General features: G+C 58.7%; 1 protein-coding gene across 1 annotated transcript in view; it reads right to left on the bottom strand.

The window, feature by feature from the left end:
• Positions 1-25,730, bottom strand: part of ABCC1 (ATP binding cassette subfamily C member 1 (ABCC1 blood group)) — a 130,811-nt gene that overhangs the window by 30,148 nt on the left and 74,933 nt on the right. The window contains exons 9-18 of the mRNA XM_051847486.2: positions 25,482-25,659; positions 25,235-25,396; positions 21,762-21,854; positions 19,952-20,155; positions 12,196-12,342; positions 11,242-11,329; positions 9,889-9,964; positions 7,030-7,156; positions 4,040-4,216; positions 2,173-2,340 (exon numbers count right to left, since the gene is read on the bottom strand). Coding sequence (XP_051703446.2) covers positions 2,173-2,340; positions 4,040-4,216; positions 7,030-7,156; positions 9,889-9,964; positions 11,242-11,329; positions 12,196-12,342; positions 19,952-20,155; positions 21,762-21,854; positions 25,235-25,396; positions 25,482-25,659 — 1,420 coding nt within the window. The remainder of the gene's footprint in view (positions 1-2,172; positions 2,341-4,039; positions 4,217-7,029; positions 7,157-9,888; positions 9,965-11,241; positions 11,330-12,195; positions 12,343-19,951; positions 20,156-21,761; positions 21,855-25,234; positions 25,397-25,481; positions 25,660-25,730) is intronic.

Here is a 25,730-nt window from a genome sequence, read left to right as displayed (position 1 = left end):
AGGGAACAAAACCAACAAGGGCCCTGCCCCAGACTCCTGAGTCGCAGGGACAGCAGGGAAGGGATGGGGCATCAAGAGGAAGGGGGCTGTGATGTGACCAAGGCAGAGGGGAGGGCTGGCCTTGTGCCACAGCAGGTTAAGCTGCTGTCTGCAACTCTGGCATCCCATACCTCAGAGCACTGGTTCAAGTCCCAACTGCTCCGCTTCCAATCCAGCTCCCTGCTAATGCACCTGGGAAAGCAGCAGAGGCTGGCTCAAGTGCCTGGGCCCCTGCCACCCACGTGGGAGACACAGATGAAGTTCCTGGCTCCTGGCTTCAAACTAGTCCAGGCCCAGCTATTGCAGGGATTTGGGGAGTGAACCAGCAGATTGAAGATCTCTCCTTCTCTGTCTCTAACTCTGCCTTTCACATAAATAAATGTTTCTTTAAACAAAGGGGATGGAAAGGCTACTTTTAAATAAAAACCCCCAAGAGAAGCAGGAAGGAGGCACGAGCATGTGGGAGAACAGAAAGAGGCAGAGAAACAACTCACACCCAGGGCCCAGTCCTTTCTCTGCAACACTGGCCTCTGATCCCCGAACACTGTTAGAAAACGTGTTAGGTTTGGGAAGATACTCAGCGAACTGTCAGCAGAGATCACCTCTTAAAGGGCCAGGTGATCGGTATTTGCAGCTTCATGGGCGGTGCGGTCGCTGTGGCAACAGCTCAGCTCTGGCTGCTGTAGCAGGAAGCAGCCACAGCTAATGCCACACAGAACGGCTGGCTGCATTCCAATGCTTCACTTACGCACGCTGGAAGTTTAACACAAGTTTCGCTTGTCACAAGTAATTCTTCAGATTCCCCCCACCTTCCAATGTTTAAAAATTTAAAAGCCATTCTTAGTTCGCTGACCCCTGCTCTCAAGAGAGCAGCAGGGGGCACGAGATGAGGGGCACCACTTGTATCCGTGTTTCTACATCTCCTCGCGCTCCTGGATTTTGGGTGCGTACTCCTTTGAACACTCAAAAACATTCTTCAGTGTTTAAACATCAGCTCTGCACAGACCTTCAGTGGTGTGTAGAGATGCGTCTAACAGGTTAAGTGACATGGCATTCTCTATATGCGCGTACACACAAGGGGACTTCCACAAGTTCATGGTAAAAAACGGAATTAAAAAGCAAGTTCATTTTGGTGCAAAAGAAATCTGACATCTACGCCGTGGTTCATGATGTGCACCTTGCATGAACCTTTTGGAGCAGGTATTACGTGTGACATGGTAAGCCCAGGCAAGGTAACTCGAAAGTAATCCAGAATCTCCAAGTGTTGATACCTACTTTTGTAGGTATTTTTTCACTATTTTCCCAATAGGTATAAGTGTGAGTTTTTTTCTCCCTCCATCATCATGGTTTTAAAACTTCATTGACACCTAAGCTCTGCACATGCCAATGGGGTGTGATACAGATATCTGGAACACGCACACCTTGTGTGATGATCAACTCAGGGTCATACACTACTCCTGTGATCAAGAGAAGAAGGTGTGTGCCCTCAGCACCAATGAGCGGGCCGGGGCTGTGGTGCAGCGGGCTAAGCCGCAGCCTGCAACACCAGCATCCCATATCAGAGTGCCAGGCTGAGTGCCGGCTGCTCTGCTTCTGACCCAGCTCTCTGCTAATGGCTCAAGGTGCGTGGGCACCTGCCACTCACGTGGGAGACCCGATGGAGTCCCTGACCCCTGCCTCCAGCCTGGACCAGATGGGGTCATTGCAGCCATTTAGGGAGTGAACCAGCAGATGAGAGATCTCCTTTCTCTCTTTCTCTGCTCAATCTTAAAAAAGCGCAGGAACTCCTTCTGGTCATTGAAGGTGCCGTGCCAGTTTTCTGGCCCTAAAGCTCCGCCCCACGGCCAGCTGGGCCCGGAAGGAAGAGCAGGAAGTTTGTGGCCTGAGATTTCCCTCTGGGAAGCCCTGGGATGTGGAGGCAGGCCCCTGCGGCTGGGGAGGCCAGGATTTCAAGCCAGAGACCAGGGCCCAGGCCTACAAACACAAGTGCCACACGGCTGCCTTGGCAAAGTTCCAAGGAAAGCATGCGAAAGGCTGCGTGCTCAAAGCCCGGCGTAAACCAACCGACCGAGAGGCCTGGGAAGTGAAGGAGCCCGCGGCTTCGCCCAGGAGCGCCCGCCCCTCGGCAGGTACCTTGTGCTTCAGCATGCCCTTGGGGCCGACCACACTTTCAAATATGTGCTTGCCCACGTGGGCGTCCACCGCCGAGAGGGGGTCGTCGAAGAGGTATATGTCGGCGTCGCAGTACACGGCCCGCGCCAAGCTCACGCGCTGCTTCTGGCCGCCGGACAGGTTCACGCCCTGGGGACAGACACACGGGAAGGGTGGGTCACCCCAGGAGACTGGAGACCCGAGAAATGGGGCAAAGCCACCTAAGGGGCGGCTCAGGACGCAGGGACCCGCGGCTCCAGCACAGCTGGGCACAGGACCGTGTGCTCGGGTGCCCCTCTGCCTGCAAAATGGGAGAAGGCCACGCACCCAGGCCTCTTGCGGGCTGTTGCGCAGGGCACCTGGCACGTAGGGAGCGCTCAGCAAAGAGCAGCTGACAGCACCAACGGCGATGGCTGCAGGGCAGCTCCTGGTCTCCTGGTCGGCACCGGCAGACGTGGTGACGATGCTGTTACTGCCGCTTCTGCTGTCATTATTGTTAACAGCTAATGATTTCCGCACACTTACGCTGGATCTGTCACGCACCAGGGCAGCCACGTACAGCGACCAGCATGCTCTGCCCAGGGTTCAGCAGCAGGCAGCCCAACGCCACCTCCACGTGTGGCTGCACGATCGCAGTGGACACCCACGGTGTTAGGCGCCCAGCCCCCTCCTGGGAGACGCCTGCTCTCCTTCTGTGACAGCCCCTCTGGCCACAGCTAATGGGACCCAAGTCAAGACCAATCAGAATTTCCCCCTCCAGGTTTTGGCACTGTGACCATGACAGGGACTGTCAGGAGTGTCCAAACGCCAGCCACTTCTGAGACGATGACAGAGCTGATGGGAAGAAAGGGACGGCCAGAGCGGAACAGGACTCACCTCTCCCTGAGTCCACACTCTGCCCTTAGATCCCTCCCCTGCACCTGTCTCCTTAAACTCCATTCTCATTTTCAGCTCACACTAGCTCAAGTTCTCTTGCAAGCCCAAAGACCTCTGCCAGTCATTGGCATCTTCTTTCCAAGGAGGTGCAGACTTAGCTCAGTAAAAACCAGTCGTTCCCAGATAAGAGCCCAGGTGATGCAACTGGCTTCTGGCTAACAGCAATGACAGGGCATGCAGGCAGGCATTCACCAGGGGGCGCCAGCGCGAGACACAGAAGTGGCCCAGGACAAGTGTCCCAGGCCTGGGGAAGGCACCTGCAAAGGCCGGGAAGCTGGAAGGGGTGGTGTGCTGGGGAGGAAGCTCCCTGGGGGCTGGAATACAGTGGGAGGGGGCTGGGGTTAGGGGGAGCACAGAGAACCTCCTTGGAACAAAATACAGCAGGTAGGACACACAGGGGCTGTGTTCTCTGTGGCTGTGTGTCCTCAGGGAAGTCACCTAGCCTCTCTGTGCCTCCCCGGCTCACCCATTAAATAAGAACAAATCCCATCTCAGGGCGTGCAGTTCCCATCAGATAGTGCCCCGACAGGCCCACAGAAATGCTCAGCACGTGACAGCTCCTGTGTTACTCTATTATCTCTGTCGCCAGGGACTGCAGACACTTGAACGCCACCCGGCCTCCCTGCATCGTGACCATGGTCATGTGACTTGGCAGTCATGTGACCACAGAGGCCTCTGAGCCTGGCCAAGCGTCTGAGGTGCCTTGTGGCTGCAAGGGGCCGTGCGCTCTCACTCGCTCGCTCTCAGCTGCCGCCACCACGCCAGGAGCCTCCTCTCAGGTAGCCTTCAGCCCAGGCCCCAGCAAGAACCCCTGTGGGGCAGGTGGGAGCCACACCTGCAGGGGAAGCCAAGTCTGCCCAGCCCCCGGCCCAGGGCACGACGTGGGCCTGTGCCGTGTCGGCGCCGCACTGACCTTCTCCCCGATCTCCGTGCGGTCCCCGCTGGGCAGGATCTCCAGGTCCGGGAGGAGGGCGCAGGCCTCCAGCACGGCCTGGTAGTAGCGCTCCTGCAGCTGCCGGCCGAAGAGGATGTTTTCTCGTAGGGAGTCGTTCTGGATCCAGGCCTGCTGGGGCACGTAGGCCACGGAGCCCTGCGTGGCAACCAGAGACACACAGACTGACGGACCTGGTCGATGAGATGGCAGCTTGCCCGCCAGCCTGCCAGACAGAGCCACCCCACATGCCGCTCCAACAAGGGGGAAACTGAGTCAGTGGGGGCCCAGGTCACAGGAGCTAGGGAGTTCAACCCCTCACTGACGAACCGCAGTGACTGACTTCCTAAGTGTTTTCTACAGCTGGAACAAAACTCCCACCTCTAAAGAGTGGACGTCCCTGGTGTGGCCAAAACACCATCCAAGTGCAGTCATGGTCAAAGTGATGAAACAGAACCTGGGAGGCCTTTAAGAAGTTCGGGGCTGGTGCTGTGGTGCAGAGGGTTAAGCCACTGCCTGCGACACCAGCATCCCGCATGGGCGCCGGTTTGAGAGCCGGCTGCTCCACTTCCGATCCAGCTCTCTGCTGATGCGCCTGGGAAAGCAGCAGAGGATGACCCAAGTGCTTGGGCCCCTGCAGCCACGTGGGAGACCCAGAAGAAGCTCCTGGCTTGGGTCTGGCCCAGGCCCGGCCATTGTGGTCATTTGGGGAGTGTACCACCAGACGGAAGCATGTGTTCTGTCTCTCCCTCTCCTTCTCTTTCTGTAACTCTGCTTTTCAAATACATCAGTCAATCTGATACAAAGAAGAAGTCTTCCTGCAACTCTGGGGACGAATTCTCTGGGGAAATTTAAACTGAAGTTTCTGGATCAAAGGAGCGCACTTCAGTGATTATCATTTTATTTCCAAATAACTTAAGGGATGAAGAATAGCATGAGGGGCTGGCCCTGTGGTGCAGTGGGCTAAGTCCCAGCTGCTCCACTTCTCATCTGGTGCCCTGCTAACGGGCCTGGGAAAGCAGCAGCAGATGGCCCAAGTCCTTGGGCCCCTGCACCTATGTGGGAGACCCAGAAGAAGCCCCTGGCTCCTGGCTTTAGCCTGGTTCAGCCCTGGCTGTTGTGGCTGTCTTGGGAGTTAATCAACAGATGAAAGATCTGTTTCTCTAACTCTGCCTTCCAAATAAGTATTAAAAAAATAAAAAAGATAGCACGATACTGAAGGCTGGCATAAGGACATGTGTTTCCCATCCTTTAGAAATGAAAACGCCAGGGCGAGGTGGTGCAGCAGGTTACGTGGCTTCGTGAGGTGCCAGGCTCCACGTCAGAGCGCCTGATCTGAGTCCCGGCTACCCTGCTTCCTGTCGGCTCCCTATTGCACACCCTGGGAAGCAGGTGATGGCCCAGCACCAGCCGTCACAGCCATCTGGGGGGTGAGCCTGTGTACAAAGGCTTCTCTCTCCCTGTCTCTGCCCTTCAAATAGACATTTTTTGAAAATTCAGACTCTTGAAAAAAAGAAATGCTGAGATTTGTTAAAAAAACCTTTTGAAAAAAACAAGGACTCAAGGGTAAACAATAAGTCAGTTTCTCAAAGAGAAGAGGGAGGAGCATTCTCGGGGGAGGGAACAGCATGCAGGGGGCTGGGCTCGTTCAGGTCAGGGCGGGCAGAGGCCAGTGGGAGCGGCCAGTGGGGGTGGATGGCATGCGGAGGACGGGCAGGATCCACGAGCGGGGCGGCAGAGCCGGCCGCGGGCCACCGTGCAGTGTGGATCCCACTGTGGTCTAGAACGTTCTTCCATGAACTGACCTCATGGTGCCGTTCCCCCACTAGGTAACCTGACCTAACATCACAGGGTTGGGCCCAAGCACTGACGACAGGCGCCATGTAACCCACGAGATCGGGGTGCCACTCCCCAGGGACAGCCTGGGCGCGAAGCTGCATTCCCAACGCGCAGGCTCCCAGACGCCGGCTCTGGGCATGGAGACAGCGGGGGTACAGATGGTGAGGACAGGCAGGGGCGGACACGCCTCGCACGGGCCGCGTTAGCCCACGCTAACTCGCCCTTTTCCTCCTTGCGGGACTTCTCAGCGCCTGTACTCTGCCAGCTGTGTACTGTGGATTCCCCGAGAGGGAGGATCAGAGGGGTTTGGGGCCTCGGTTTGCAAAGGGAGCCTGCGGCACGAGCTAGCGGGCAGACCGCACCCCAGGACAAGGCCTTGGTGGGGAATTCACTGTGGGCGCAGCCAGGGCCTTGGCTGCCACCAAGACATTGGGCAGCCCCGTCGGCGCGCTCTGGGGACTTTCTCTAGGGTCAGGGCTCTCTGCCGAGGTGACAGTGTTGAAATGGCAGGCGACATGTAGCCGCACATGAAGAACTCAGCGAGGGGCCACGATGCCGGGCTAGGCTGCTGCCCGTGACGCCGCTGTCTCCTGTCAGCACCAGCACGGGGCTTGGCTGCTCCACTCCCCTGCTCATGCACCCGAGAATACAGTGGGAAAAGGCGCCTGCACCCAGGCGGGCAGGCCCAGAGGGAGCTCCAGGCACCTGGCTTTGGCCCAGGCAGCCCCGGCTGTTGCAGCTACCTGGGGAGTGGACCAGCGGATGGAAGATCTGTGTGTGTGTGTGTGTGTGTGTGTGTGTGTCTCCCTCTCTCTGTAACTCTGACTTCTAAATATATAAATCAAGCTTAGAAAGGGAAAAAGAACCACCCAGAAAGCCTCCCACGTGAAGAGACTACAAGAGGACTCAGTACGAGGGGCAGGGCCGGGAGGGAAGGAGATAGCGAGTCAATGGGGGTGTTTATCCAGTGCCTCCTGCTCTGAGGGCTGGGATACGGCAGGGACCGGCTGACACCAGGAGGGCACTGAGCGAGCAGACAGACAGACAGACAGCCCCTCTGCTCTTGCTTCCCACCTCCTCCCAGGCCGTCGGCACTCCGCCCCCGGCCCCCGGCCCCCTGGCCTTTGTCCTACCTTGAGAGCCACGTGCCCCTCCACCTTGTCCATTTCAGCCAGGAGGGCTGAGAGCAGGGACGACTTCCCGCAGCCCACCTGGCCCACCACGGCCACCAGGGCACCTTCCGGGATGGAGAACGTGATGCTGAAAGGACACGACACAGCCACCCTCAGCCGCGCTCCTGCCCGATCGGGCCAGCCCCCCGGGTCTCACCACCCCCTGCCCCCCGGGCCTGGGGTCGCTCCCAGCGGGGAGAGGGATGCCTGGACAGTCCTCTTGTCCTCCTACTGCTGGGCTCGGCTCAGCAATCACTCTGGGGGGGGCCAGTGAGGGCTGCAGGTGCGGGTGCCAGGATGCAAATGCATGCGTGACCCGGGCCATCAGGCGTGGCACTAAGGCAGTCGGCCAGACGGGCACCAACGTGACTTTCCCAAGGAGAGGACGTGCAACAGGGACCCCGTGGGAAAGTGCAGGCCTGCCTCCGACGGATGTCTGTGAACGGCTCGGCCTGGAGGGGTGGAGTCACAGGGCGCAGGGACCAAGGGGGCGCTGCCGGGCTGGGTGGGCCAGACCCTGGAGGACCTCGGGGGACACCATGCGGGGACGCCCACGCTCGGCCAGCGGGAGCCTTCAAATAAGCTCCTCATTCTACCAGGAGGAATGCTGGCCCATGGCATGAGGCGGCCCCAGGCCACTGCTGCAACGTCCAGGCTGGTGGAAGCACACACACGCTTCGCAGTGACTGTGGAATCCTCAGAAGGCCGCCACGCAGTCCCACTGAGCACTGCGAAGGGGTCAGGCCACGGGGGCCTGAGTGGACGAAAGCCCAGGGAGCAGCACCTGCCACCCTCCAGATAGGACTGGATTTTTTTTAAATTAGTTTTTTGGAGAAACAGGAAGAACTAACTCCCAGCTACTGGTTCACTTCCCAGATGCCAGCGGTGGCTGGGGCGAGGCTGAGGCCGGGGGCTGGGAATTCAGTCCAGGTCTCCCATGTGGGAGGCAGGAACCCCGTTACTGGAGCCATCACCATTGCCTCCCAGGGCATGCACGAGCAGGAAGCCGGAGTCTGGAGCCAGAGGCAGGGACTGAGTGTCAACTGCTCAGCCAAACGCACCCCTACGCTGGCCTGTTTCTGGAAGCTGAGAGTGGAAACAGGGTTTGGGGGATCCGGGAGGCAGAGTGTGCCCAGAACAGAAAGGCTCTGACACTGGAAGGGCGGAGGAAGGGGCAGGGCTCACACACGGGTTAGCTATGGAGGAAGATAAGAGAGAACAGCGACACCTGAAGCAAGCAGGAGTTAAGTTAGACGTAAGAAAGAACTTCCTAAACATACAATCCGACCAGGAATTTTCAAAGAAGGTTTTTAAAAAGAAAAAAAAAAAAAAGTACAAAATTTGGGGTCAGCATTGTAGAAGTTAAGCTGCCACCTCCGATGCCAGTATCCCGCTTAAGAGTCACAGTTTGAATCCCTGCTGCCCCGCCTCGGATCCAGCTCCCTGCTAACGCACCGGGGAAGGCAGCAGATGATGGCCAAGTGCCTGGGTCCACGCCACCCGTGTGGGAGTCCCAGATGGAGTTTCCAGCTCCTGGCTTCAGCCCGGCCCAACCCCAGCCATCGCCGTCATTTAGGGGAGGGAAGCAGCAGGCAGATTTCTTTCTCTGTCACTCTGCCTTTCAAATAAACAGATCTCTTCTTCAAAAGGGTACAGAATTTTTTCTCTGGAGTGTATCCGCTGCCTGATAAAGCACAGCATCGGTCTGACTACCCGGTGAGGCGGGAACTGTTTAGAAGCACAGGGGAGGCCGGCATCGCGGCTCACTAGGCTAATCCTCCGCCTGCGGTGCCAGCACCACGGGTTCTAGTCCCGGTTGCTCCTCTTCCAGCCTAGCTCTCTGCTGTGGCCCGGGAGTGCAGTGGAGGATGGCCCAAGTGCTTGGGCCCTGCACCCCATGGGAGACCAGGAGAAGCACCTGGCTCCTGGCTTCGGATCGGCGCAGGCCGGCCATGACGGCCATTTTGGGGGGTGAACCAACGGAAGGAAGACCTTTCTGTCTCTCTCACTGTCTAACTCTGCCTGTGGGGGGAAAAAAAATGAGCCTCTAAAACAGACCCTTGGCCCAGCATTCTGGGGCTCTGGTAAAGAAACCCATCAGAGGCCCTAGGCCACGCCCCCAGTTGGAAAGAGCTAAGAGGCACCAACAGGCTGTCTGGGGGAACAAGGTCACTTTCTGGGACGCAGCGTGCTTTAGCAAGATAAGGACTGTGGTGGGCAGGGTCCTGGGGGGTGGGCCAGGCAGCCAGGGGACCCCGCCGAGGACGGAGGACAACGCCTCCCTGAAGGGAAGTGCGGGGACACAGCCTTGTGGCTGACCTACGCCTGCGTCAAGCAGCGTCACTCGCTTGGGCTGAGCCCGGCCAACCAGTGTGCTTGCTTCCTCCGGCGCGGTGACCGGCTCAGGGAGGGGCAGGCGGCTCTGTGTGAGGCAGTCAGAGCCGGGACGCACACCTGCAGCTACCGGGAGCCACCTGCCGTCGTGGCTGAGGACGAATCAGCGCCAGGAAGGACAAAGAGAATTCTGAGGACACTGTCTGAGTGCCTGGGCCACGGGGCACTGTGAGCCAAACACACCCACTTGGCTGCCCAGGCCTGGCCACGCGAGGTTTCTCTCTCTCCTGGTTAGGCCACTTTCACACCCACCCCCTGCAGCAGCCCAAGCACGTGGGATTGGACCCATTTTCCAGATGGGTAAACTGAGGCTCAGAATGGGAAAGCGAGCTGTGCAAAGGTTCAAGGTCAAAGAGCTGGAGCATGGCCAGGCTTGGAGTCCCCATCTGAACTCAGCCCGCCATGGGTACCCCTGCCCTGCCTTACCCGTTCAGCGTCGGGGGCTCGCCCCTGGCCCAGGTGAATGTGGCATTCTTCACGGTGATGCTGTTGGTGCCTCCACCTGAAAGGCACCAGAGACAGCCCGTGAGGCACAGGTGCAGCCCAGCGTCGGCAGAGGCCCCTGTTTTCATTTTTTGTCCCCATCAAGTATTTAACCCCCAACACTGGACCGTAACGGCACTAGGCATTAACTGGGGAGCTCAGCCACCGTGTCGTTCAGAAGTGTCTCAGCCTATAGATTTGGTGGCAACCTCAGACGCTGGCCCAGTGAGACGGGAGGCTGGGCCACGCAGGCTGCTCAGGCTGGAGGGCCAGGCCGCGGCCAAGGTCAGTGGGGACTGGTGGGGCCTCCTGCAGACCTGTCTCCCCTCAGGTCAGCCTCCTCACACCCCCAGGGGTCATCCTTCCAGGTCAAGGTCAGGTCCCTTCCTCCTCCTCCTCCTGTCTCCCGTAGTGGGCCCCTGTCTCCTCTCTTTCTAGCCATACCTCCTTGCACACCCCACAGCAAGTCAACCTTAACCTTTCTAAAACACCAGGCACAAGCAATGCAAAAAAAGAGAGAGAACAGGAAGTGCGGTATCAGGTTGGGGGAGGGGCGAGCGGTGCCCACGCCTGCCTCCGCAGGACCTGGGGCTTCCTTATCTCTACTTCCGAACTTCCTTAAAACCAGGAGACAGGCTTTTTTTTTTTTTTTTTTTTAATGGTCAAAGGGAGAATTCAGTTGCCCCAGGCTTCAGACTGGGCCGCCCCAGGTACCAGCCGGGCAGAGAAACTCCGCCCTGAGCCCCGGCTTTGCTCCCACGCCCCGTGAAGGGCCTGCGTCCCCCAGCACGGCAGACCCAGGGAGCTGCAGGCCGGGGATGCTGGGAGGAGGAATCCAGCCTCCATTGCAGCGATTCTCACGGGGGCCGCTGCGTTCTCCCTCCGTGCTCCCCACCCTCACACACACACACACACACACAGGGACACCTCCATGACTGCAGATCCTCTGACCATCACAATGGGGGGCAGACAGCACCATACCCAGCGGGTAGAGGCCAGGTGTGCCACACACAGGATGGTCGCCACAGCCAAAAGACCCCGCTACCAAACCCACCAACTGACCACCTCTCAATCCAGACGACACCTTGCCAAAGGCAGGTACAGTCATTCCCAATACCCAGGTGAGGATACTAAGGCTCTGATTAGGATAGACACAGCCAGTGGGTGGTGGGGGCCGGCCCTGGAGAGGCCTCGCCAGGCCAGCGGTGGGGCCTCACGCAGACAAGCTGCTGAGCAGGGCCAAAGCCAAGGGCAGCAGACGGCGGGCACCCCCGCGGCCGGGGCCAAGGCACGCACCGTCCTTGACCGATCTCCGCTCGATGCTGTCGGGCTCCAGCTCCTCGTGGGACAGGAAGATCCGGAGGCGCTTGAGGGAGACGCTGGCCTGCAGGGAGAGCGGAGACAGGGAACGGTTACTTTTCAGACGCAGCTCGGCTCAGCTCAACGAGCCGAGGCTGGCTGTCGGCGGCTTTAGAGAAAAGATGTAAAATGCATTGTGGTGCTTGTTGGCCCTCAGAAGCCTCCAGAAAGGCACGAAACAGGAAGGCGGGGGACTGCCCACCGCCGAGAGGGACTTCAGAGACATCAGCAGCCAGGACGCCAGGCCCCGCAGAGCGCCGGGATACCTCGCGGCTCATCTGCTCAGGTGCGATAAAGCACCCCATGGGGGCGGGCGAGGACCAAGCTGCAGGCCGTCGGGGGGCTCCTGTTCCCCTGCTCGCCCCACTTCTGTGCACTCTGGGAAGCCTCCCTCATGCAAAGGCCAGCTGCCAGGGTGCAGAGGGGGCGCTCCCTGCAAAGGAACATGCACAGGGCTGGGAGGGGGCACAGGGAGGACGCGGCAGCCCAGAGAGAGGGGTGCAGAGGGGAACCGGCTACTGAGCAGGACATCTCCGCAAAGCCCCCATCCGCAGCCAGCTGCTGGCATGGGGCTGGGGTAGGGTCAGGACCTAGCAGCAGGGTGTGCCATCAATCAACTGGCCAGGGCAGAGTGGACCGAATGGAACAGAGCAGAGCCTGCGAGAATGCCTCAGGGCGTGGACTCACTCCACAGATCCAAGCACGAGTTTCTCAGTGAGAAGGAGAATGCAGGATCAGAACGGCCGGGCCGCCCGGGCCTGGGCCAGGGCGCAGCAGGGAGCGTGCTGAGGCAGAGGGAGGCGTCCGGGGCGATCCCCGGCCCCTCTACGTCGTGCCCCTGCCGCCGCCACTGAGCCCCCTCGGTGAAGAGGGCGCCGGCCCTGCCCGTACCTGCACGATGCTGCTGATGACCATGGGCAGAATGTTCAGGGGGAAGCGGAGGATGTTGAACAAGGCCAAGGACACGAAGGCTTTCTGGGCGTCCAGGATGTTGTTCTCGTCGACCATCACATAGACGGCAAACGTGGACAGGGCCACCTGCGGGTGGAACACGGGCACTGACTGTCCCGCCCGATGGGACGGGGGCCGTGTCACGTGGCCATGCCAGGCCCGGCGGCGACAGCCATGGGCGGGGTCAGGAACACAGCACAGTTCATCAGCACGTGAAGATTTCATCCTTTGGGTAAACGAATGCCTGGCAGCCAAAGTCCCAGCACTGTCCTTTCCCCCAGCCTTCTCAGCGACCCACCGGATAGGCACCCTGGAGGTCCGACGGCCAGGCTCCTCCCCTGCCGGGGACTCCCTCCCGCTGCAGGAGGTAGCCCCCACCACACGACCTGAGGCCCTCTCCCCTCTGACCCTGGCTTACTTTTCTGCCCAGCACCTACCATCACCTTGCATTTACTTTGCCAAAACGTCAACTCAGCCAAGGCACGGCCTTTGTTCTGTGCACCACTGGGCCCTCGAGACCGCCCTGGGCAAGGCCCCCTCTCTCCCAGTTCTGAGCTGTGCTCAGATGCCCCGAAGAAAGGAAGCCTCCAAAAATAAAGGCAAACAGACAGTCTGTGGTCCTGGGAAGACCCTCTGGGGGTCCCAGGGTTTTGCTAGCCCAGGCTCAGAGACCACTTGAACTTGGGCTTGGCTGTGGCGATGCCAGCGCCTTAGTGCAAAGTCAGCCGCCTCCCTGCAGGAGAAAGGCAGGTGCCCTCCCCAACGCAGGGCGGGCAGCGTGGCTTGGGAGGAGGTGAAGGTGACAGGTGGAGCTGACAGGGACAGGAGCAGTGCAGGGGTTGCCCTGCAAGGCAGACAATGAGATCAGTGTGACACCAGGTCACAAGCAACTTGCAAAGTGTTGGACCCTGGCGGCTGCACAGAAGTCCCTGCCCCATAGCAGCCCCCAGCCCTAGAGCAGTAGAGCCTCTCGCTGGGGTGCAGTAAGACCCCCAGGCTCCTGCCTCTCGAAGCTCGGGACACACTGCCTCGGAGGTCAGGAGATCCGCGAGTCCCGACTCTGGTGCCGCTGTGGACCCGAGCATCCTCAGGGTCTCACCGACAGCTTTCCACCACCACCAAGGAAGGTCAGAGGGCTCGAAAAGAAAAAGCAGGGACTGGCGCTGCAGTGCAGCGGGTGAAACTGCCACCTGCAACACCGGCATCCCATCCGGGCGCCAGTTCAAGTCCCGGTCGCTCCACTTCCAATCCAGCTCCCTGCTGAAAGCAGTGGAGAATGGCCCAAGTGCTTGGGCCCCTGAAACCGACATGGGGAGACCCGAACAGAGTCCCCGGCTTCTGGCTTCAGCCTGGCCCAGCCCCAGCCGTTGTGGCCATCTAGGGTGCAGACCAGCAGGTGGAAGATCTGTCTTTCCTTTTCTCTCTCTGTAACTCTACCGCTCAAATAAACAAACAGATCTTTTTAAAAAAAAATTTAAAAGGCATACATTTCGCTGTGTCTCGGGGGGTAACCCTTGGGGGCCTCACTTCACCTCCCTAAGCAGGACTCTGTTGTCTCGTCTATGAAATGGGCATCATGAGACTCCTTCAAGCACTGATGGCAACAAGAGATTAAGGCACTAAAGGGAGAGCTGGGCCGAGGGCACAGGCCCAGCTGGTTCTGATTCTCGTCCCAGGACTCGGTCCCACCTCCCATGAACCAGGTGCCTGTTGTGCTTCTGACGCTAACGACCCCGCTGACCCTGCAGCAGGGACAGGGATTTTCCAGGCCATGCTGCAAGAGGGAGGTGGGGCGCTCGCAAGGCCATTGACATGCAGTGACTGGGTGGGGGCGACACACCGGCCTCTCATCCGGAAATACCTTTCACGGAAACTGTCCGAGGGCACCCACAAAAAGGGACGCATCTCTGGTCCTCAACCTACGCAAACCAGGGGCCTGCAGGGGGCTCATGGGAAAGGCACGGTGTGCCTCTGGGGTCACTCCCCTAACACGGCCGTAGCACACGCTCCTTCCCCTACACTGGCCCTGACTCAGGGGTCACCTTCTCAAGTGGGCACAGAGACTGCGGCTGCAGGAGGGTGGGAGCCGGGGTCTGAGTGCCGACCTTCCAAGCACCTCCCTGAGCCCCAAGAGCTGGGGTGTCTCTGACTCCAGGCTCAGGACCCAGGCCAGGACCCACGCTGGCTAAGAAATAAATACGTAAGCAAATGTAACCACTGAGACCCAAGGCAGCAGCAGCTCCAGGGCTGCTGGAGAATGAGAAGATGGAGGGTTGCCAACCGGACCCTCCAGGGCTGCTGGGGGAACAGGAGACACAGGACTGCCAACCCCCACCCACAAAGAAACCACACCAGGGCTGGTGGGGAAAGCCATCGCATACGGGAGCTGGCTCCTATCCCAGCTGTTCTACTTCCCACCCAGCTCCCTACTGATGTGCCTGGGAAAGCGGGGGAGGATGGCCCCAGCGCTTGGGCCCCTGCACCCACGTGAGAGATGTACAAGAAGCTCCTGGCTTCAGCCTGGCCCAGCCCCAGTTGTTGTGGCAATCTGGGGAATGAACCAGCAGATGGGAGCTTACTCCCGCTCGCTCTCTGCCTCTCCAACAAAAATTAAACTACAGGCCGGCGCCGCGGCTCACTAGGCTAATCCTCCGCCTAGCAGCGCCGGCACACCGGGTTCTAGTCCCGGTCGGGGCGCTGGATTCTGTCCCGGTTGTCCCTCTTCCAGGCCAGCTCTCTGCTGTGGCCAGGGAGTGCAGTGGAGGATGGCCCAGGTGCTTGGGCCCTGCACCCCATGGGAGACCAGGAAAAAGCACCTGGCTCCTGGCTCCTGCCATCGGATCAGCGCGGTGCGCCGGCCACATTGCGCTGGCCGCGGCGGCCATTGGAGGGTGAACCAACGGCAAAAGGAAGACCTTTCTCTCTGTCTCTCTCTCTCACTGTCCACTCTGCCTGTCAAAAAAAAAAAAAAAAAAAATTAAACTACAAAAATACTTGCCCAGACTTTTCGGTTTCGTGACTCCAGTTGATCTGAGCTAGGTTTCTGTCACATGCCAAGACGACTACGACTGGCTGACAGTTTATGTCAACCTCTCCTCTGTGTGCATTTACAGAACAAGCGTCGTTTGCCTGGTCTCCTGAGCTCCGAGCACGTAAGCGGAGCATGCCGAGGCCTGTGTGTCCCGGACCGTGCCCTGCAGCCGGCTTCCTACCACAGGGAACGCCACCCTGATGCAGCGAGACAGGAGGTGAAGCCGCAGGCAAGCAGCTGCCCAGTCACTGAGAGGGGGAAGGCGGAGCATGGCCGGCTCCCTGGGGAGGCCGTTTTAGGACAGTGCATTACGGGACAGGACAGTGCAGGCTCTGTGCCCCAGAGAAACAGCCCCATCCACCCCGCAGGACGGCAGCCCAAGCCGGGGCCAACCCCCAGGGCCTCTGTCTTCCATCACACCTCGCGCTGGCTGGGGACCTCCCCATCCTTGAAGCACAGGAATTCGCCAGTGGAAAGAAGACACAGACACCTGCCAAGGCCACATATTTTATCCTAATGTAGTCAGAGTGTCTCAGCCGGGGCCCCCAGGCCTGCGGAGCTGCGGACTCAGAGCTCCTCCCCGGAGGCATCTCTGGCCCTGGCTACCACCCCCAGGGCGGGAGGGGGCGAAGGAAAGGCCAGCGTGGCCGGGCGAGCCCCTGCAGCTCGCAGGTTTGATCAGCAACTCCGCCGAGCAGAGCCAAGGCACAGAGTGTCCCCACGTCCCGCCCCACGCCTCTGACTCATCCTGAGCATGGTCACCTCAGGTGCCACTGCTCACCACCTCCCCCACCCAGGACTGCAAGTCTCCCACTTGAGACAGGGGTCCCAGCTGTCACAAACACACACGGCTTGAGGTCGCCTGTGTGGTGAAAGAGACAACTAAGGGGCTGGTGCTGTGGCACAGTAGGTTGATCCTTCGTCTGAGTGCCAGCATCCCATATGGGTGCCAGTTCGAGTCCCGGCTGCTCCACTTTCGATCCAGCTCTCTGCTGTGGCCTGGGAAAGCAGTAGATAGTGGCCCAAGCATTGGGCCCCTGCACCCACGTAGGAGACCTGGAAGAAGCTTCTGGCTCCTGGCTTTGGATTGGTGCAGCTCTGGCTGTTGCAGCCAATTGGTGAGTGAACCATTGGATAGAAGACCTCTCTGTACTTCTTTCTGTAACTCTTTCAAATAAATAAAATAAACCTTAAAAAAAAAAAAATAAGCTGACTGGGGGTACAAGAGAAACACTTTGAAATCCCAAGTACTTTCTTTGGGAGACACGCTTTTCCAGGACCGTCTGACGACAGCTTTGTAGGCCTGGATTTCCAAAGCTGCTGCATTGAAATTAACTTGAATGCTGTTTCCCGTGGCCTTGCTGAAGTGCCTGGTTCCCAGCTGTACCCACTGTTGCACCTGAAAACACAGGACCCGAACACTGGGGGCCTGTGGCTCTCAGCTGGGGGAGGGGGTGTCCCCACGGTGACGTCTGCAACATCTGGAGACGTTTCTGGTCGCTGCTGGTGGCAAGAGCAGGGGGAGGTACCGCCCATGAGGCAGGGGTGGAGTCGGGGCACAGACTGCCCCCCTCCCCCGAAAGACAGGAGTCACCTGGCCCCAGAGGTGCATGGGCACCAAGCCTGCTGGGAGGAGACCATTCGGCCCTGCTGAAGCCGTGAGCCTGTCACTTCCCATCTTAAAAACAGTACACATCACGCACAGAAAAACAGAGACCAGTGCACAGTTCTATTAACCACAGAGACGAAGGCCTCCCAGGAAAACGCATATTCCCTCTACAGGACCACAGGTCGGCCGTAACTTTCACTTTTCAAAAGTCAAGAGTCAAGGCCTCGGGGACAGCTGAGAGCTTTGGGAAGTGCACAAAGGCTGCATCAGCGCGTGTTGGGGTGCCTGGCCAGAGGGCTCGATGTGGGGATGCTGGCAGCGGTCACCCAGGGGCCTGCCGCTCGTGACCAGGTGGGGAGGACCCACGGGGGCACAGAGCCAGCCCAGTACTGGACACCCCTGTGATCCAACCCCTTCAGTTTTCATGAGAAAATCCCCAGCCGGGGAGGTACCAAGATGGGCTTCAGCTCACTCCTGGGACTGGCAGCAGGACACAGCAGGTGTCCCAGCTCTCAGAACAAGCCAGGGGTGGGCCCTGTGGCTCAGTGGTGCAGGTGCCACTGGGGATGTGCACATCCGACCTGAGTGCCAGTTCAAGTCCTGGCACCTCTGCTTCCAACTCACACCTTCCTGCTCTGGGGAGACAGCGGGAGATGACTTCAGCACTTAGGCCCCTGCCACCCATGTGAGAAGCAAATGGAGTTCTGGGCTCCTGGCTTTGGCTTGGCCTGGCCCTGGCTACTGCCGTCATTTGGGGAGTGAACCAGCAGACGGAAGACCTCTCTCTCCACCCATGCCTCCCACCATCTCCCATCTGTGCTGCCTTTCAAGCAGATAAAAAAAAAAAAAAAATGTGGAAAAAAAAAAAAACCAACAAAGCCACAGGCAGTCCCCGCGAGGCCCATACCTGCTTATGAACTCAGAACTGATTTTACATTTCTTAATGGTTAGGGGGAGAAAATCCAAACACCGATCTCATGATGTATGCAAATTACATAAAATTCCAATCTTGCAGGAACCCGGCCACCACCATTGCTTCACCTACCATCTCCGGCTCCTCTCTCAGACCAGGACCAAGACCGGTCAGCCCAGGACACCTACAACATGCACTAGCCGGCCCTGTGCAGAGCACACACCGACTCCCACCGTCTGCCAGGTCTCCCACACCTCCCCGTGCCTGGGAGCCTCCCCGGCAAGAGTACTGACTCAAACGCAGACTCCGGCCCAGCTGGCCTGGGCTGAGGCCTGAGGGTCTCTGTCCACCAGCAACACAGAGGTGCCGATGCTGCGGCTCCGTGGACCACACCCGGTATCAGCAAACTCCATTCCAGGAGCACCCGGAATGCGGCCCTACCAAAATGCGAGTTCCCAGGCCTGCCCAGACCTGTTGAATCGGAAGCCCCGGGCAGGGTTTAAACAAGGCCTCCAGGGGCTCTGATGCCGACCACCCCCATGGCCATGGCCCAGCAGCCCCTGTGAGGCCCAGGCTCCAGGAGGCGTGTGGAGAGGCCAGCAGCACCTGGGGCAGAACGCAGGCACAGGTCCCCGGGCGCAGGAACGACAGCAGCTTCCTGAAACCTCAAAGCTGCCGCCCGGCTGAGACGGAGCAGGCAGGAGTCCGAGCAGAAAGCCCAGCGTTTGCCAGAATGCGCCATTTCCGCTCCCAGACACCTCCCAGAGAAAACACACAGCCGTCCCCCAGCGTCCTGGGGCCCACGAGGACACCAGCACCCACGGAGGCTCCAGCCCCTGGTGTATGACGCGCGGTGTCTGCAGAGCGCCTGCCGTACCTCCTGCACACCTCAAACCCATCTCTCGAGAACTTACAACACCTGATGGTGTGCAAGGCTGCACACCTGTATGCACGCATGCTTCCTTTCTGGAAAGACACACAGACCGTCACCTCGAGCTGAGACTCCCGTGGAGACACTGGTGACAAACTAGGTAAATTCCAGAGTGTGGGCGGTGCCACCCAGCCTGTGGTCCCCCAGTCCCTGACAACTCCCTTTGTGGCCACCTGGCCACGAGACCAAAAGGCCAGACCAGGCGAGCAATGGCTTCGGCTAACCCTGCTTTCTTCCCAGACTTTCTCCAGAAGGAAGGGAGAGCACTGGTTTATATCCTGGTGCAGCCAACTCCGTATCTCACGGAGAACCTGGATCAAGCTCCTGAACTGGCTGGCCCGAAGCTGCTAGGTGCCATGAAGGAAACAGGAGGCAGGACTAGGGTGGGAATTTAAAACAAAAAAGTGTTGGAAAAAGCTTCCCTGAAAAACTTAGTCAACGCTTAAAAACAATAATGGGGGGGGGGGGGGCGGGGAATGCTGCCGTGGTGTTGTAGGCTAAGCCTCCACTTGCGGTGCCGGCATCCCACATGGGCACCGGTTCAAGTGCCAGCTCCTCCTCTTCCCATCCAGCTCTCTGCTGTGGTCTGAGAAAGCAGCAGAAGACGGCTCAAGTGCTTGGGCCCCTGCACCCGCGTGGGAGACCTAGAAGAAGCTCCTGGCTCCCGGCTTCGGGTCGGCTCAGCTCCAGCCATTGTGGCCATTTAGGGAGTGAACTTGGAAGACCGTTCTCTCTGTCTCTCCGTATGTCTATCTGTAACTCTGCCTCTCAAGTAAAAAAAAAATAAAATCGCCGGCGCCGTGGCTCAATAGGCTAATCCTCCACCTTGCGGCGCCGGCACACCGGGTTCTAGTCCCGGTTGGGGCGCCGGATTCTGTCCCGGTTGCCCCTCTTCCAGGCCAGCTCTCTGCTATGGCCAGGGAGTGCAGTGGAGGATGGCCCAGGTGCTTGGGCCCTGCACCCCATGGGAGACCAGGAAAAGCACCTGGCTCCTGGCTCCTGCCAGGATCAGCGCGGTGCGCCGGCTGCAGCGGCGGCCATTGGAGGGTGAACCAACGGCAAAAGGAAGACCTTTCTCTCTGTCTCTCTCTCTCACTGTCCACTCTGCCTGTCAAAAAAATAAAAAATAAAAAAAAAAAATAAAATCTACTCAAGGATGAAAAGAGGACCACAGGAAGCGCATGGGCCAGGGCGGAGGCTGGCTTCGCTCACCAGGAAGGGGGTGCAGACCCAGGTGAAGGTGCCCACAGCCGCCAGGTAGGCAGATTTCTTCAGCACCTTTAGCTCCTCCTGCCGGATGTCCATCACCTTCTCCTTGAAGGCCAGCTCCCAGGCGTACAGCTTCAGCACCTTGATCCCGTTCAGGATCTCGTTCATCAGCTTAATCCGGTTGTCTTTGCTCTTCATGTGGGCCACCTTCAAAGACAGGGGCAATCAGCACCACACCTGCGCCGGCATCCGCCGTCGCTCGGGCTCACCACCTAAGCTCATCTCTTCACTCCATGTTCCATGAACTCTTTTTTAAGGTTTATTTGCAAGGAAGTATGACCGGGGTGGTGGGGAGCTTCCATCCACTGGTCTACTCCTCAGATGGTCACAACAGCCAGGACTGGGCCATGCCAAAGCCAGGAACCTCAAACTCCATCTGGGTCTCCCACATGGGTGGCAAAGGCACCTTGGGTCATCTTCTGCTGCCTTCTCAGGAGCAGTGGCAGGGAGCTAGATCAGAAGTGGAGCAGCCGGGACTCGGCCTGGCACTTGGATATGGGATGTGCATGGCAGGCAGCGGCTTAACCTGCTGTGCCACAGCACTGGTCCCAATACCACCATCTGTATTAGAGATGGGCTTTCCCAGGGGTGGGGGAGTAGAATCTGTAAATCCCACAAATCCTACTCTCGGCCTTGTGACCACACAGAAGGACTCCCCTGTCATGGAAAAGAGGGGCTGGTGTTGTGGTGCAGAGGGTTAAGCCGTCTCCTGAGACCCCAGCATCCCACATGAGTACTGGTTCGAGTTTCGTATGCTCCACTTCCGATCCAGCTCCCTGCTCTGCAGGTGGGAAAGCAGAGGAAGATGGCCCAGGTGCCTGGACCCCTGCACCCATGTGGGAGACCTGAAGGAAGCTCCTGGCTTCAGCCCTGGCCAGCCCTGGCTGTAGCAGGTATTTGGGGAGTGAACCAGCGAGTTGAAGATCTCTCTCTATATAACTCTGCCTGTCAAATAAACAAATAAAACTTTTTTTAAAAAAAAAAAATCAAGGAAAAGAAAACTACATCCAAGCCCATTGGGCTGGACACTGGGGAAGCCTATTAAATTTAAAATCGAGGAACAGAAACAAAGTCTTCATGTGTCAGGGAAGATGGGACACAGGCTCTACCCTGCTGCTCCAACTGTGGGGGAGAGGAGAGAGGATGATAATGTTCTTTTCTATTTATTTTCTTGAGTGACTCACAGCCAATCCATGGTTGTGAAATACTGCCGTGTCTCTTACCCTGACTGGTGCTGGTCCTGACTGGGGCGTGTCCAGGCCCTCCAGCCATTGAGAGCATCAACGCCACCCCGCTCTTGCACCTGCTGGGCAGCTTTCTAAGCATTTGCAGGCTGGTGCTCAGAAGGACCCTTTGCTCGGGGGTGTGGTCATTCCTGAGTCACAGGTGAGAACACTCAACGCTGCCCAGGGAATCAAGGGTGAAACACCCAGGGAATCAAGGGTGAAAGCTGCAGCCCCACACCCCTGTCCCCCCTCCCCCCACCTCACAAGGCTCTCACTCCTGCAGGCCCATGTCTCAGGTGTGCTCTGCCCGGCCACCCGTTGCCCCCACCTAGGAAGTCGAGTCGAACCCCATGCCTGGGCCCGCTCATGGTCAGTGACCCAGAATCCCAGGAACGGGCCTGGACTTTCAGACCTGGTTAAAACCCCTCAAGTGATTCTGGTGGGCTGAGAACCCCCAGAGTTTACACAGAAGGACCCTGGGCTGGGGGGGGGGGGGCAGCGGCGTGCGGGTACAGCTTGGAGCCCACCTGGTAGGTCTTGGTCTTCATCGCCATCACAGCATTGAAGGGCACCATGAGGACCATGACAGCCACCCCGGCCAGCACGGAAGGACCCAGGTTCTACGGAAGAGAAGAGACGCTCGATCCCCCACCGGATGGGAGAGAACAGGGCCTGAACAGCTTCTGGGGCTGGTCCTCCCCGCGCCCACTCTGCCCAGCGCTCAGGGGCTGCCTTCCTCGCACCCAGACATGGGGCGGCGGGGCGTTCAAGAGTCTGCTAGCTCAGGGTCCTCCCAAGCCTCCTAGGACTACGCATGCCCACAAGCCCTTGTCGGATGCCCCTGGAGACGGACAGTGTTTGCAAATTAGAGATTCAGCATCCGAGAACGGCAGCCAGGCACCGAGTAGAAAACAGGTTAACACAGCAGCCGCCTGACCGCTTAGCCAGCTTCCAGGCTGCGTACAGGTCCTGGCGGCATCTGGGAACGTGGCCTTCACGAGGTCTTCCTCCAAGTGCACAACGGACATACAAACATCACACTGAACCACCTCTTCTTCTGACACACGGGGCGACGGATGCCTATGGGACCAGCCCCCAGGGAGTGACCCAGTCTCGACTGGGCTTCGCTGGGTGCCAACACCGTACGAGTAGAAGGCTGGCTTGTGGCTGGGGAACTGAGCGCATCCTTGTGACTCCAGCCAGGGAGAGCCTCGGCACCTTCACCCTTTGCTAACTCTGCTCGTGAAAATCTCAGACGTGGGTACGACCCTAAGGTAAGCATGGGAGTCCTGGTGGGCCACAGAACCTGCCGTGACCCTGGGTAACGAGCTGCCGCCGGTGCAGGCGGCCACAGGGCTGCGAGATCCAACACACTTCTCTTTCGACAGCAGTAATCGCACAGAGACCACCCCGACTGCAAACGCCTCCTCAGCTCAGGTTCCGTCTCGCCGCCAGAGGAGCGAGGGAACCTAGGTGCTCACGCCTCCGGCTCTGCGACGCGTGGGTAAGAGGTTCAGACCTGTTCTCCTGCCCCGTGTGCCGATGGGCCGAGACAAGAGGGAGACCCACGGTTTTGCCCTCCTTTCTAAGCCACACCCAGAAACAGACCCCTGAAGAGGGTGACTGGTGAACACACCAGGGTACCGCCAAGAGGTCACAGGAGAACAGAAGTGAAAGATCGAGTCTGGTGCGGAGAAACGTTCAAATCCATTGCCTTTTCTATTTTAAGAACATGCATTTTCTGTGAACTTTCTGCAAACCCTCATGCACGTGGATTTCACAAATTTCTGCATCAAAATAAACTGAGCTCAAGTTCACGTTCCGTGAACGTTCTGAAGCACCCTCTCACACGAGACTAGAAGATAATGGGATTTGTTTCCTTCTACCTACAGACATGCGGAAAAACAGGCGTGCTCACCCTTCAAAATCGTCGCCCTAGGGGATGCTGCTCGGAGTACCACAAAGATGCTGCTGCCGCTCCAACAGGCATCTCGACTGTCCCTGCCGAGCCAACACCAAGGCATCCCAGGTCAACTCCGACAGCGAGGAACTCAAACACCAAGCAGGCACTGCTCTGTGAACGCGACCTGCTGTCACTCATCTGCTTGTCCGGTTTCCTGACCACGCTACCCTCACTATGGGGCAATCAAGGCTCAGACACAGAGACATGTCCGAGGGCACAGAGTTGGCAATGGGCCTACCCCGTCATCCACTCCCCTCGGCTGTGTTTCTCCTGGTCAAACGCGGAAGTGCAGTTGGTACAACCAGAGGAGGCAGGCTGTGAACACGTGGTGGGCAGCAAGGGGTGCACCCGCAGCCCCGCGCCACGGGGAGCCAGCTCGCCTCGGACACCACACCACCATCCGAGCCCAGTGCAATGCTCAGCGACGTTCCTATCGGCTCAGGAAGCAACCCCAGAGGCAGCTGTGCAGGAAGCACTGTGTGAAGACTTTCACCCACGGCAGCCCTGGCTGGGGAAGCGGACACTGCTGGACACTGTCCAGGTGTTTCAGTTCTAGTGGGCTTTCTCCTTCCAAGTTCAATTATGATAAACACTGGATCCAACTGACGCTCTCTGAATACACAACAAAACATCACCTGCAATCAAATCAAGAGAGTCTGAAGGAACAGTGCTAAGGCCAAGCGGGTTAAGCCGCCTCCTGCAGCGCCGGCAACCCGTGTGGGCACCAGTTTGATTCCTGGATGCTCCTCTCCCGATCCAGCTTCTGCTAATGCGCCTGGGAAAGTAGCAGGTGACTGCCCAACTCCCTGGGCCCCTGCTCCCACACAGGAGATGTGGACGGTGTTCCAGGTGCCTGGCTTCAGTCTATCCTAGCCCTGGCCATTGCGGCCATTTAGGGAGTGTGTGTCTGTCACTCTGCCTTCCAAATAAGTAAGTAAATCAAAGGTCCTCCGAGTGCCTACTGTACACCAGCCCTGCTGCGGCTCTGAGCACAGAGAGGATACAAAAGCAGTCAGATGCTGTGTGTACGGGCAGCTCTCAGGTGAGGAGGGCACACAGTCACAGACCAAGGAAGGCAACAGCACACCAGTTCTTATACCCCAGCCATCAGACCCAGAGAGGAAGCCCGTGTGACTGACAGGGGCACAACCAGCAGCAGCGGCCGCTGGCACAGCCCTGGCGGACGGGCAGGACCACACCCCTGGGAGGAAGGAAGGAAGGCCCCTCCTGGAGGAAGGGAGTGCACGAGCAGAGCTCCCAGATGAGGAAGAACAAGGCACATGTGCCCGCTAAGCCTCTTGGCCCATCATCATTTCATTGGATGAAAGGACTGTCAATCACATCTCTTCTACAGTGGGATAGGACACGGGACTAGAGCTGGCCAGGCTTAGAACTCTGCCTCCTGGGGCACTCGTGTGCTCCCTGCAACTGGCTGGGGCACACAGGTGCGGCCTTCTCCTCCCTGGAAAGATGACCTGAACCTGAAGGCCATGGAAGCCACATGGGGAAATCCCACCGAGAACGAAGCCAACTGAGGAAAACAGGGTTGAGAAATGCCAAAGGCGTGAGAATGAGCCCTTCCGACAGTGACGACAGTGCTGGAGCCCCTGGATCCGCCAGCGCCCAAGGTTTTCCCGTATGCACCTCCCCTGGACACCCTTTACTGGCTCAGGCTGCTTGCGGGTGGATGTCTTTGCCTCGCCACTGAGAGCATCTTCCCCGACAATGTTAGGAAGCGGTGATGAATGGCTGGGTTAGCACTGGCGAGGATACAGGGGAAGGAGGCAGCGTGCACACTGTGGGGCTGTTAGTCACAGAGGACGCCAAGGAAAGACAAACGCAAACAAGCGCCATGCACGAAGAGAGAACTCAACCCAATGAGCCCAGGGAGGGGCAGGACGTCAGGAGCCGGTTAAGGCGACAGGAACTCAAACGGGAACCACGCGAGGAGCACCCGGAGCTACGGCCTGCTCCGACTCCCGCCCCCGCCCCCACGTCCCTCCCGCCGCACGAAGGGGAATGATGTCAAACACACACCAGCCACAGGAGGCAGAGAGCAAGGATGACTTGCAGAGGGGCTGACCAGATCATGTTAATGTACGTGGCCAGGTCCATGAACCGCTGCGCGTCCACAGACATGAGGTTCACGATCTCGCCCACCGTCGAGGACTTCCTGGCTGAGTTTGTGATCACCAGCGCCTGCCGGACGAAGCAGAGGCAAGGAAGGTGAGGGCGGCAGGTGACTCTCCCTCGACGTCCCGGGGACCGCGGGGCGCTCCCTTACCTTGCGGTAGACGGCGCCGATGACGGCGGTCTTGATGCGCATGCCGCTCACGAAGCAGATGTGGAAGTACTGGTGCAGGACCAGGGTCTGCAGGCAGGCGCTGACGAAGAGCAGCGCCGTGTAGAAGTACCCCTGCCAGTCCGGGGCCGTCTTGTCGTTCACGAAGTTGATGAGCAGCCTGTGGGGGAGCGGGCAGAGGGCCCAGGATGACTGCCCTGGGGCTCCTGCACCGACGGGCCCCATCTCATC

The sequence above is a fragment of the Oryctolagus cuniculus genome, chromosome 19 (genome assembly GCF_964237555.1).
Source record: "Oryctolagus cuniculus chromosome 19, mOryCun1.1, whole genome shotgun sequence".
Classification (NCBI taxonomy): Eukaryota; Metazoa; Chordata; class Mammalia; order Lagomorpha; family Leporidae; genus Oryctolagus; species Oryctolagus cuniculus.
This window is presented reverse-complemented; position numbering and strand designations above follow the sequence as displayed.